Here is an 11,205-nt window from a genome sequence, read left to right as displayed (position 1 = left end):
GTTGGACAACTTAGGGCCTAGCACCAAAACTTCTTCCACCATGCCTCGCCGTTTCCCCACTGCGACAACACCATGCCACCGCGGAATCTTACAAATTTCCAACGATTGATTCTCAACGCAAATTATTTAGATTTATAGTGCAATCTATGCAAAGGACAAATTTTTCAGTCGTAGACCTAATTTTGGAGATTGAATAAAGGTGACTTACGCAAGATCATTCGTACAATTTATAAGAAGAATTATTTCTGCTTAAAATCCGAAATAGTTTAATGTTCAACATTTAGAACACAAAGATAATAAACTCTAAACATCATATTTTGATATTTTAATCATACGATGTTCAAGTCATGTTTTGAATGTCAAAAACAGAAATTTTTAAACTTCTGTCATGTCTTAAATGCAAGAAAATGATGTTGCAACACAAATTTATCAATTTGTAGAACAATGATTTGGCCCGCATTCGAATAATTGGTGAATTTCACGGAAATGTCATAGAAATAAATAAATGAGTTGAAAAGAACTCTACGAATCATTTTGGAAACGTAAAGATATGGACGTTTTTTTTAAGTTTTTATAATAATCTAGAAAGTGTTTCAACAAATCAAATAAAAAAGTAAAGAAATGTGAAATTAGATTTATTCATCTACAAGGAGTACATACGACCTCATATTTCAAGAACTCGACATAAAGAAAGTAGTTTCATTGAACTAGCCGTGAATTATGTGACATCAATATGTCATAAGTTTCAACACGTACGTAAAATATTTATCTTTAAAAGGCCTCTCTATGTGAAGTATGTATGCCAAATATCCCCTAAAAAGTACTACTGATAAAGATTCAACACGCAAATCAGAGACTTCGTGTATTAAATCAAGAATTCAATTTCAGCATCTCCATCTACACTATACATTCCGATTCTGTTCCCCGCCTATCACAAAGCCCAGAACACATTAAATAAACAAAAAACAGGAAAAAAATTTGCGGTAGATATCTGCCCTAATCGTAATTTTCAAACATTTCTTTACCCATCTTCACACAATATCAAGGGATTAGAATCCGAAAATATGAGAAACTCAAGAACTATAATAATAGTCTTTTCATCTTAAGGAAAAATGTATTCGAAATCCTTGGCTATTGTCTTTGTCTTGTATTTGAGTTGCGGACAGTTACACCGTGCAAGAACTTGGTGTAGCCAAGAAAACTCAATTTTCCATCTGATGGTCTGATCCAATCTTTGAGTAGGGAATAAGCAGTAGGACCCAAGTTGAATTCCTGAAACAGAGATTTAGTGAGTCGGTGAGGAGCGTGTGGTGAACTGAACTCGAGAAGATACAAGGCTGAGGCGCAAACCTGTGCTAATTCCTCTACTGAGGTGATACGATTTCCTTCTTGTTCGAAATATAGAAATGCTTCACTTGCGATATCCTCCCATCTCTCAAGAGCCTCGAGCTGATATGGACTAATCGATGCGGCACAAAACTCTTCGAAATCCATCTTTTTGTAGGATAGAGGTTCCATCTTCGATTCATGAATCAAAAACACTCTTAAGTTTTGAGGAGCGATGAACATTCAGAATAAAGCAATGACTTGTCGTGAAATCAATGAGCAATTCAAGAAAACCCGTAAGTGTAACATTTGATTATTGATACAATGGAGGGAAAAAAGGACACAATTATTATTAAACTACTGAAGTAACAAACAAAGAATACGACACAATCCTACGGAATAGCCTTAAAATAAATAATATTTTATGAATTTCAACATCCACCGCGGAGCAGGCATGACTTTTTTCCACAAAAATGCATCAATTTGGGGGGGGGGGGGGGGGGGGGGGCATAAACCATAAATTTTTATAGCTTTAACATTCGGTCATCAGATTAAAATGTCTCACCAGATTCAAGATGTCAGCAACTCTTGATTCTCTCATGGCATCAGTTGCAACTTTCACGAGAGCCTATCAGTGAAAAAGTGGAAATGTTTATACTCTCTTTCTACGTGCTTGGGGTATCAAATTTTGAATGTGAAACACATTGATCACTCATCACAATAGATAATGGCAAGGAAAAAAATAATCACTAACCATTCTAAAATTATCCAGAGAGACAAAACCATCCTTTGGTTCCAGAAGCTTAAATTGAGCCCTTAAATAAAATAGTTCTTCGTCCGTCAAAGCTTTTGAAAGAGCCTGCATTATGCAGATATCTGAATTTACCATTTTCAAAGATGATGTAAGAAGAAATTTTGATTTACCCATTAACATATAACTAGTACATACTCTTAAGGCAGCACGTCTTAAAGGAGTGGCTCGAATGTATGACTTGATTAATCTGTACACTAGCATATCCAATGGTATGGCACAGTTTAGTCCCCTTACCCATGGATGCGCTGCAGATAAAAAAAAGGTCACTTCAACAACGATATATGGCAAAAATAGCTGAAGTCAAAAAACTTCCCTGTATATTAAGCATACAACGAAAATACGATGAAAACAATTTCCAGCTTACTCAGTGCTTGGGCAGCAGTCATCCTCTTCCTGTGGTCCCTATTTAGAAGCTTTTTCACAAAATCTTTGGCTTCTGCAGATACTGCCGGCCATGGTGCATCATAGAAATTGGGATCTGCTCGCAGCACAGAGCGAAAAATTCCTGATTCTGTGGGAGCCCAAAAAGGTCTGCTTCCGCATAATAAGATGTAAGTTATTACACCAATGCTCCAAATATCAGCTTCACTGCTGTATGATCTGTGAAGTACTTCAGGTGCCACATAGTATGCACTGCCAACAATATCATTGAGGCGTTTATCTGCAAATCACGTTTGTGACTCCTTTGAAATTTCAAATTAGAGATTGATGAAAAAGAAAAGAATCCAATGACCACACGTAGCATATGACTTCACAAAAAATGTAACCCAAATCCCAAAAATATAATAAGAAACGAATGTGCATGTACATAATAGCAAACTCCTCAGAATCAGAATGAGGAAAGATCATGGTCGAGCAAAGCTTGTATACACAGTCATATATGCTTCCGACTTAGCATGGAATAAAAGCTAGTTTGTAAATTTATTTCACACTGCTAGAACCTTCACTGTCAAAGAGAATCATTCAAGTTCCTTTGCCCTGCATTTAATATGATTAAGAAGATCAAACCTATATGATTATAATTTAGCAGTCCCATTCTAAAATAACTGTAAGCAAATTAGTTGTTAAGTCAATTTCACCAGATCTTACCATACTCTGGATTGCACACGGTACTTTTCAATTAATGCACCGATCGTCTCAAATCTTATTAGATCATAAAAGCAATTATACCAGTTTTCAAATCATTACAAATTGTGTGGGGAAAAAGTTGACTGGATTAGATATTCTTGCTTCAATCGCCATACAGTAGAGGGCCATATGCATATACCAGGTGAGAAGAGCATACAACTATTCTGAATGGTAAAAAATGAGAAAGAACATACATCGTGATAAAAAAATTCAAATGGGATTGAAACTTTCAAAGCATAAGCACGAGGATAGAACAAAGAACAAACATAAACAGGATATGCGACAAACACTACGAGGCACATCACATGCATAAACCAGTAAAATAATGGATGGGAAGCTAAGTAAAGATGATGTGGTCAACCTTGTAGAGGCAACCCTAACGGTCTAAAAAACTGACGATGAATCTAATAATCAATCATCAAATAGAGGGCAAGCGAGGGAATTTTTACCTGGACTAATGAAATCAGATAGACCAAAATCTATGACCTTCATGGGAGCATCTTCATCTTTCCTGGCAAATAAAAAATTCTGCGGGGAAAATATAAAGATAATTCACATTCCATGATATGAGAATGAGGCGAACGACAATATACTTGGACAATTTCTTTTGTACAATTCAAAGTCATATAACATGTTCCATAAATTTACACGGCAATGTGAGATCGACATACCTCTGGCTTTAGGTCACGGTGCACAACGCCTTGGAGATGACAAAAGGAAACAACACCCAACATCTGCACAACTATATTCTTGGCATCATCTTCTGTATACCTACCACCTCTGCAACACAAAAGTAGTGAGATATACTTTCAAGCTGATTATAAAAAGTTCAGTGCAGCAATTACTCAACCCAAACTACCTTGCTAAAATCCTATCTAGCAGCTCGCCACCTTCACACAATCTGTCAAAACCCAATGTTAAATACTCAATGATAGACATGTTTCTCCAGATAATTTTGTAGTAGTAAAAGATTATTCGAAATGAGGGGCATAAACAGAGAGCAGAAGACGGAGTTTTCATTTGGTTGTATCTCGATGGTCAATAACAACAATCTGAAACAGGACAGAGGAAAAGTAAACCAAGATAATCTCATGGCACAAAGAAAACTTGAAAAGATACACCTACTCCATAACAACATAAACGTTATGCATATCCTCGAAAGCTTCATAAAACATGATCAGGTTTTTATGTCCAGACAAAGCTTTCAGTATCTTCACCTCCCTCCGTACGTCTTCAACCGCTATAGCTGTTGTCATCTACAAAATGAAATTCATTCTATGAGCAGATTATATCTTTTGAGCAAACACATGAACAATAATATTCAATTTACACATATCTATTAAAATTCACATCAATGTGGAAAAGGATAAGCAAATCAACGTCAATAATATATAAAATTATGGCACAGAAAGAACACAAACCACCCCAGCTTGCATCTAAGATCGGTTACGGACAGTATATACTGCCTTTTTCCAGGAATTTAGCAAACGGAAAAAATCTAATTATTCTACAAGTTTCAACTTGTGGATTATCATGTTTCTTGCAAATACAAATGTAAACTACATCGAAATTGTAAGCACATACCACACACCTTAGCTTTGGAAATGATCTTTACAGCCACCTGTTGATTCTTCAGATCTCCTTTTTTCCCCTTGGCCCAACATGTATGACCAAAATGGCCTCGCCCCACCTCCTTCCCCAACTCATACTTGGCCGAAAAATTCTTAGAATATCCAAAGCTCTTATCAAGAGCCCGCTCGGCCCCCTCTCCACTACCCCCGGATTCCTCCGGTATAGGCTTCGTTGGATTCGCCACGGGCTGCCGTTTCAAGAATGCCGACATAATCGGCTTCGCCGGAGAAGGAGGAGGCAAGGGCCACCTAAACTTCCGGCCCGGAGTCCTCGCCGGTGAAGGCGACGGCGCCACCCCGGCAGGGTACGGGCTCTGCCACGGACTCGCCGAGGAGTAGTGCGCCGGCGCACGCGCCGCGCCATTTGGAGCAGCGGACGGCGTGTGCGCTGCCGATGAGGGAGTTTGACGGCGGTGGTTGGCGGTGGAAGTGGGAGCGGCTTCGGCTTCGTCCTTATCGACAGAAACAAAAACATTCTTGCTGCAACAATGGCCCATTCAAGAGCTGAGCTTTGTTAGCTGCAAAGAATGGCCAAATCTTATAGAATCAGAGCCTCCGATGGACAAAAAGTCAAAGTCCAAGGTCAAAAGAAAATCAGGCGCCTGAATCCCTCCCGGGTATCTTACGTTACAAGATGCTAGATTTTGTTGGGAAATTGAGATAAATACACATCAAAAAGGGAAGAAGAAGACTTCACTGGGGGAAGAAGAAGAAGATAACTCAAAACACACCGAAACACATCTTTATTTAACTTATTTTTATTTTTTGAGAGCTATTTTCCTTGCAGTGAGAATATACAACATACTATTTTTTAAATTTGGTTAGATTTATTTTTAAGTACACAATGATTCTAAATAAATTATAATTTCTTTGAGACATGCTAATAATTGATATTTTAAAGAATATTAGGTTAAAATTATTTTAAATTTTCTATATTAAATAAACTATATTATTATTAATTAAAAGCTAAAACTATAAATTCTTTTTTTAAAAGAAAGTTGTGAAGATATTAGATTAAAAAAGGAGATAAATGATAATAGAGCTTAACTATATCGATAAATTTGCATTTAACAGTTTAATGGGTGACTTTTTTTGAATAAATAAAATATTAGTAAATAATTAAAAGTATATTTAATTTCGAGAAAATATTAATAAAAATAATTGTAATGAGTAATTTTTCTCGTGAGCATCATAATATATATGGCTCCAGGGAAGTCATATTCTATATATAGAGTAAAATTTCTGAAGATATTTTTTTTAAATTAAATATTATCTTTAATTTCAAATTACTCACTCATAATACTTTATAGTAAGTAATACACGTATTTATAAATTTCCATCGAAAATATGGAGATAGTTAATATGCTATACAATTTTTTTTTAAAAAAATATCAAAACACAGCATAAAAGTAATAAAGTTATGAGATTTTTAATATTTTGTAGTCATTAAATATTACTTAATTTTTTGTTCATTAACAAAATAATGAAAACGAATTATTGGAGAAAGAAAAGTAAGGATGGAAGAATTTATTGATTTTGCCCGTTTACTGTATTTTGGGATATGTCTTTTGTCATAGACCAGAACTATTTTATCTATCTAGTATTTGTAAAAGTTTGTTTAAATATTTTCTAGTTTCTAATTAATAAAATGTTTTCATTTTCTTTCCTTTTCTTTAGAAAATAAATACTAATTTTCTATTATGTATCGTTTTTTTTTTCCACGTAAACATTTATGATCTATATTTAGTTTAGGCCATCAAACACGAATTCCTGATTTCGTGTCAATATTTAGTAATATTATAATACTAATTTAAAATCTTTTATATCTGGAGGGGATTGAACAGAAGAAGTTGCAATAGAAACAATATTAGTTTTCTCTTTAGACTGTATATGAACATCTGGTTTAATCTGATTAATGGCTAAAATTATTTTATCAATACGATCTTTAAGAGAAACTATTTACTCTCCTATTATCGTAAGATATAAATTTGTATAATTCTGTTTTCAATTATCTGATTAATATGTTTAACAGTGATTTGCAACATATCATTCTCAAATAATTTTGAAAAAGCAGTAAAATTTAAAATTTTATTATTTTTTTCTATAATAAAAGATTGTGGGAGGATAAACAGATTTTTGAATTTGTCCAGAAGAAAGTTTATAATTTCTTTCAAGAATAGAAATATAATCTATGATAAAAGTTTTAAAAAACCAAGGAACAAAATGAATTAATTTATTCTGGTTTTCACAATATTTATAAAATTCCAAAACTATATAATCAAACTCATCTTCAGAAAAACTTTTTAAAGTACCAATTTCTGAAAGATTCCCATTTGGGTAAATAAAATTCTGCATTGATCTTTGCTCTTACAAGAGATCCTTTAGTAAAATCAATTTTTGATTTACTATCCATTAAATACTAAAATTCATTTCTGAAACTGTATCAGTTTCTCTAACTTTTTGAAAGTTACTTTTATGAACAATATTGTTTTGATTAATGATTAATTCATCTACTGTATCTTGTACAGAAGACTCTACATCTTCTCTTATCTGAGAAGTAAAAGCTCTAGAAGTCTGAGGAACATCCACCATATAATCTATAGGTGAAATAAAAGAATGACTAGATCTTGATCTAGCATAGATAGAAGATGGTAATAATCTTCTTTGTTCATTATTAAACTGTATTTGAACAGATCCTTCATTATTTTTTATAACTTGTTGTAAATCCCTATTTATTATAGGATTTCTAGGAATAGCTTGTTCAATTATCCAGTTTTCTGGAAATTCAATTTCTTCCCATTTTATAGATCTACGAGTTGTAATATTAGATCTATTAAAATTAGTTTCTATGAGAATAGTTTCATTTAATTTTTTATCTATTCTTTTACACATAGGGTTTAGTGTAAATAATGGTTTATAATAAATACGATAACAGATACATATAACTTCTGTACCAGGAGTATAATTATAACCATGAGTTTTAACATTTAATGTTAAAGAATCTAATATATTAATATCAGACAAAGATAAAGATAAATTCGGATAAACATCAAAATATACTGGACCATGTGCCAGACTAGATTGAATAATTCCCATAAGAGATTGTTTCCAATTCAAATTTTTACAATCTCTTAAAGCTGCTATAAAGCTTTCTGGTAGTCCTTCTAAAGTTAAAGGTCTAAAAGCAATTTGAATTAAACCTATATGCATGAATCTATAATTTTTCCTATAACCATTGCATAAAAGAGGGTTTAGCTCTCTGTAATGAATTAAAATTAAATAATCAAATTAAAAGACAGAATTTACTTGAGAAAAAACAATTAGATAAATTTTGTGATCAATTTGGTATGGACTTACCTAATAAAGGTAAAAAGAAAATTAAAAAAAAAAAGATGAAACACTTTATAGAAAGAAAAGACATTTGTCTGATATACAAAGAGATAAATAGAAGAAAAGAAAAGAAAGCCGTAATTTACGGAAAGAAGAAAATTATAAAAATAAAAATAAATTAATAATTTGTAGAAAATGCAAAAAGCCAGGACATTATGCCAATCAATGTTGGGCTAAAAACAAAATTAATAATTTAGATATAGATGAAAATCTAAAAGAAACATTATTTAAAATAATAATTGATTCAAATAATAATTCTGACAGTGAAACTGAGAATTCTTCAGAATCTTATATTTCAGATGAAATTATAGATAGTGAATGTGATATTTCTGATTTAGAAGAATATAATAATTGTATACAAGAAAAATCTTGTTTAAATCATATAGAGGATAATAAAAATCAAAATGATGATTTTTATAAATTCATGTCTCAATTCAATGATTTAAATATTAATGTGTTAACTAACAATAATATTTTAGAATTTCTTAAAATGATTAAGGATCCAGTATTAAAATCTACAATTATTGATGAAATGAAGAATACTGCTTCAACTAGGAATAATAATAATAATAATAATATTTTTGTTAAACAAGAACAAGCTTATTCTATGAAAGAAGTTAAAAATCTTCTACAACAGAAATATAGTAAACAAAATCCAGTTACTATACATGATTTAGTTAAAGAAATAGAAAATCTTAAAAAACAAGTAAAAATTTTACAACATAATAATAATAGTTTAAATTATCGTATTTCAATTATTGAAACTAATAATAATAATTCAATTAATAATTCCGATAGTTTTGATAATCTTCAAGATATTTCTTTTCCTGATCCAAATCAGAAACATTTATCTGTTTTAAGCATGATTATATCTCAAAAATGGTACACAAATATTACTTTATTAATTGAAAATTCTTATAAGAAGAATTTTATTGCTATGATTGATAGTGGAGCAGATTTAAATGTTATACAGGAAGGATTAATTTCTACGAAATATTTTTATAAAACTACTCATTCTTTTCCTCATGCAGGAGGAGAACCATTAGAAATAAATTATAAATTACCAAATGCTTATATTTGCAAGGATAAAAATTGCATTCAAACCAGTTTTTTATTAGCGAAAGATATTTCTAGCCAACTTATACTTGGTCTTCCTTTCATTTATCAAATATATCCTTTAACCTATGTTGATGAAACATGTATTATAGGAACTTTTCAAGGTAATCATATTTCTTTTAAGTTTATAACTAAACATGTTCATAGAATTCTTAATGAATTACAAGAAAAGATTGATAGGAAAACTTTTTAAATTAATTCTTTAAAAGAAGAAGTTAATATTTTAACTATAGATGATAAATTACAAAATCCTAAATTACAGGAAAAAATTAAAATTATTTATAATAAATTTTCATTAGAAATATATTATGATCTTCCAAATGCTTTTTGGAATAGAAAGAAACATATTATCTCTCTTTCATATGAAGAGAATTTTGATTAAAAAATATATTACTACCAAGGCTCGTCCTTGTCAAATGAATTCTGAATATTTAGAATTGTGCAAGAATGAAATTCATTCTTTATTAGATAAAGGTTTAATAAAACCTTCTCAATCTCCTTGGTCTTGTACTGCTTTCCATGTAAATAAACATTCTGAGCAGGAAAGAGGAGTTCCTAGATTAGTAATAACTATCAACCTCTTAATAAGATTTTAAAATGGATTAGGCATCCTATTCCTAATAAAAAAGATTTATTAGATAGATTGGTTCATTTTATTTCAAAATGGTTTTGTTATCTCAAAATCTAAAATGATTTTATTTCAAACCAATATTAGATTTCTTGGTCATATGATTGAGAAAGGAAAAATAATTCCTATAAAAGAAGTATAGAATTTGGTTCAAAATTTTCTGATATTATAACTGATAAAACTCAGTTACAAAGATTTTTAGGAAGTTTAAATTATATTTCTCCTTATATTAAAGATCTTACTAAGGATTCTGCTATCTTATATGATAGGTTAAAGAAAAATCATTTACCTTGGTCTGAAAGACATACTATGGCTGTTAAAAATATAAAGGAAAAAGGTTAAAAATCTTCCTTGTCTTATGCTTACTAATCCCCAATGGGATAAAATTGTTGAAACTGATGCCTCAGATATAGGTTTTGGAGGAGTCTTAAAACAGAAAGATCCCCAAAATAAACAAGAATATCTTATTAGATTTTATTCTGGTAAATGGAATAATGCCCATAAAAATTACTCTACAGTAGCAAAAGAAATATTAGCTATTGTCAGATGTATTTTGAAATTTCAAGATGATTTATATAATCAAAAGTTTATTATAAAAACTGACTGCAAATCTGCAAAATTTATGTTTAATAAAGATTTTAAACATTATGTTTCTAAACAAATGTTTGCAAGATGGCAGGCTCATTTAGCTCTTTTTCATTTCGAAATCATTTATAAGAAAGGTGAAGATAATCACTTGCCAGATTTCTTAACTCGAGAATATTTATCCTAATGTTTTCATCTACATATATGAATTCTCGAGGAAAAGGAGAGTCCTCTTATAGAGGGCGATGTGGTAGGGGAAAATCCCCTAATATTATTGCACAACATGGAAAGCAAAGGCTAATAGCCCAGAACTTATCTAATTCATCAGCCAGTAATACTGAGCAAAATAATGAGTTATACAATGAGTTTCAAGAATTTTTGAAACAAAAACAGAGAAGTAATACAGATTCTCAATCTTCAGCATCAAATGCTAATATCATCAAAGAAGATGATAATGATTCAGCTCTATATACAGATACAAAACATCGTGAATTGATTCTTCTTATAGAAGAAAAAGATACCCAATGTGAAAAAACTCCATGGACTATCATGGAAAGATATTTAACAAATACATCATATGTATATGG

At 31.3% G+C, this 11,205-nt stretch overlaps 1 protein-coding gene across 3 annotated transcripts; it reads right to left on the bottom strand.

Annotated features, from left to right (window-relative positions):
- Positions 1 to 845: 845 nt before the first annotated feature.
- LOC142524776 (CDPK-related kinase 3-like) lies at positions 846 to 5,618 on the bottom strand. 3 transcript variants are annotated; one of them, XM_075628874.1, is made up of 11 exons: positions 4,860 to 5,617; positions 4,394 to 4,524; positions 4,128 to 4,169; positions 3,940 to 4,048; positions 3,718 to 3,796; positions 2,505 to 2,801; positions 2,276 to 2,385; positions 2,081 to 2,185; positions 1,892 to 1,954; positions 1,351 to 1,518; positions 847 to 1,272 (listed from the first exon to the last, which is right to left on the bottom strand). In XM_075628874.1, exons 1-11 carry the CDS (start codon positions 5,394 to 5,396, stop codon positions 1,132 to 1,134), a joined length of 1,782 nt encoding a protein of 593 aa, XP_075484989.1. In that variant the 5' UTR covers positions 5,397 to 5,617; the 3' UTR covers positions 847 to 1,131. The 3 variants fall into 3 exon arrangements, with proteins under 3 accessions (XP_075484988.1, XP_075484989.1, XP_075484990.1); XM_075628875.1 differs by having other exon boundaries at positions 849 to 1,272; positions 4,853 to 5,069; XM_075628873.1 differs by having other exon boundaries at positions 846 to 1,272; positions 2,081 to 2,385; positions 4,860 to 5,618.
- Between the last annotated feature and the right edge of the window lie 5,587 nt (positions 5,619 to 11,205).

The sequence above is a fragment of the Primulina tabacum genome, chromosome 14 (assembly GCF_025594145.1).
Source record: "Primulina tabacum isolate GXHZ01 chromosome 14, ASM2559414v2, whole genome shotgun sequence".
NCBI lineage: Eukaryota > Viridiplantae > Streptophyta > Magnoliopsida > Lamiales > Gesneriaceae > Primulina > Primulina tabacum.
This window is presented reverse-complemented; position numbering and strand designations above follow the sequence as displayed.

Bases quoted from the DNA above. Each gene is read 5' to 3' on its own strand.
- LOC142524776 (XM_075628873.1), bottom strand. From the start codon at position 5,396: ATGGGCCATTGTTGCAGCAAGAATGTTTTTGTTTCTGTCGATAAGGAC. The intron at 4,170-4,393 runs GTAGGTGTATCT...GGGTTTTGACAG, and splicing joins AACGTTTATGTTGTTATGGA to ATTGTGTGAAGGTGGCGAGC. The intron at 1,519-1,891 runs GTGAGACATTTT...CATGAATCGAAG, and splicing joins TTGCTGACATCTTGAATCTG to ATGGAACCTCTATCCTACAA.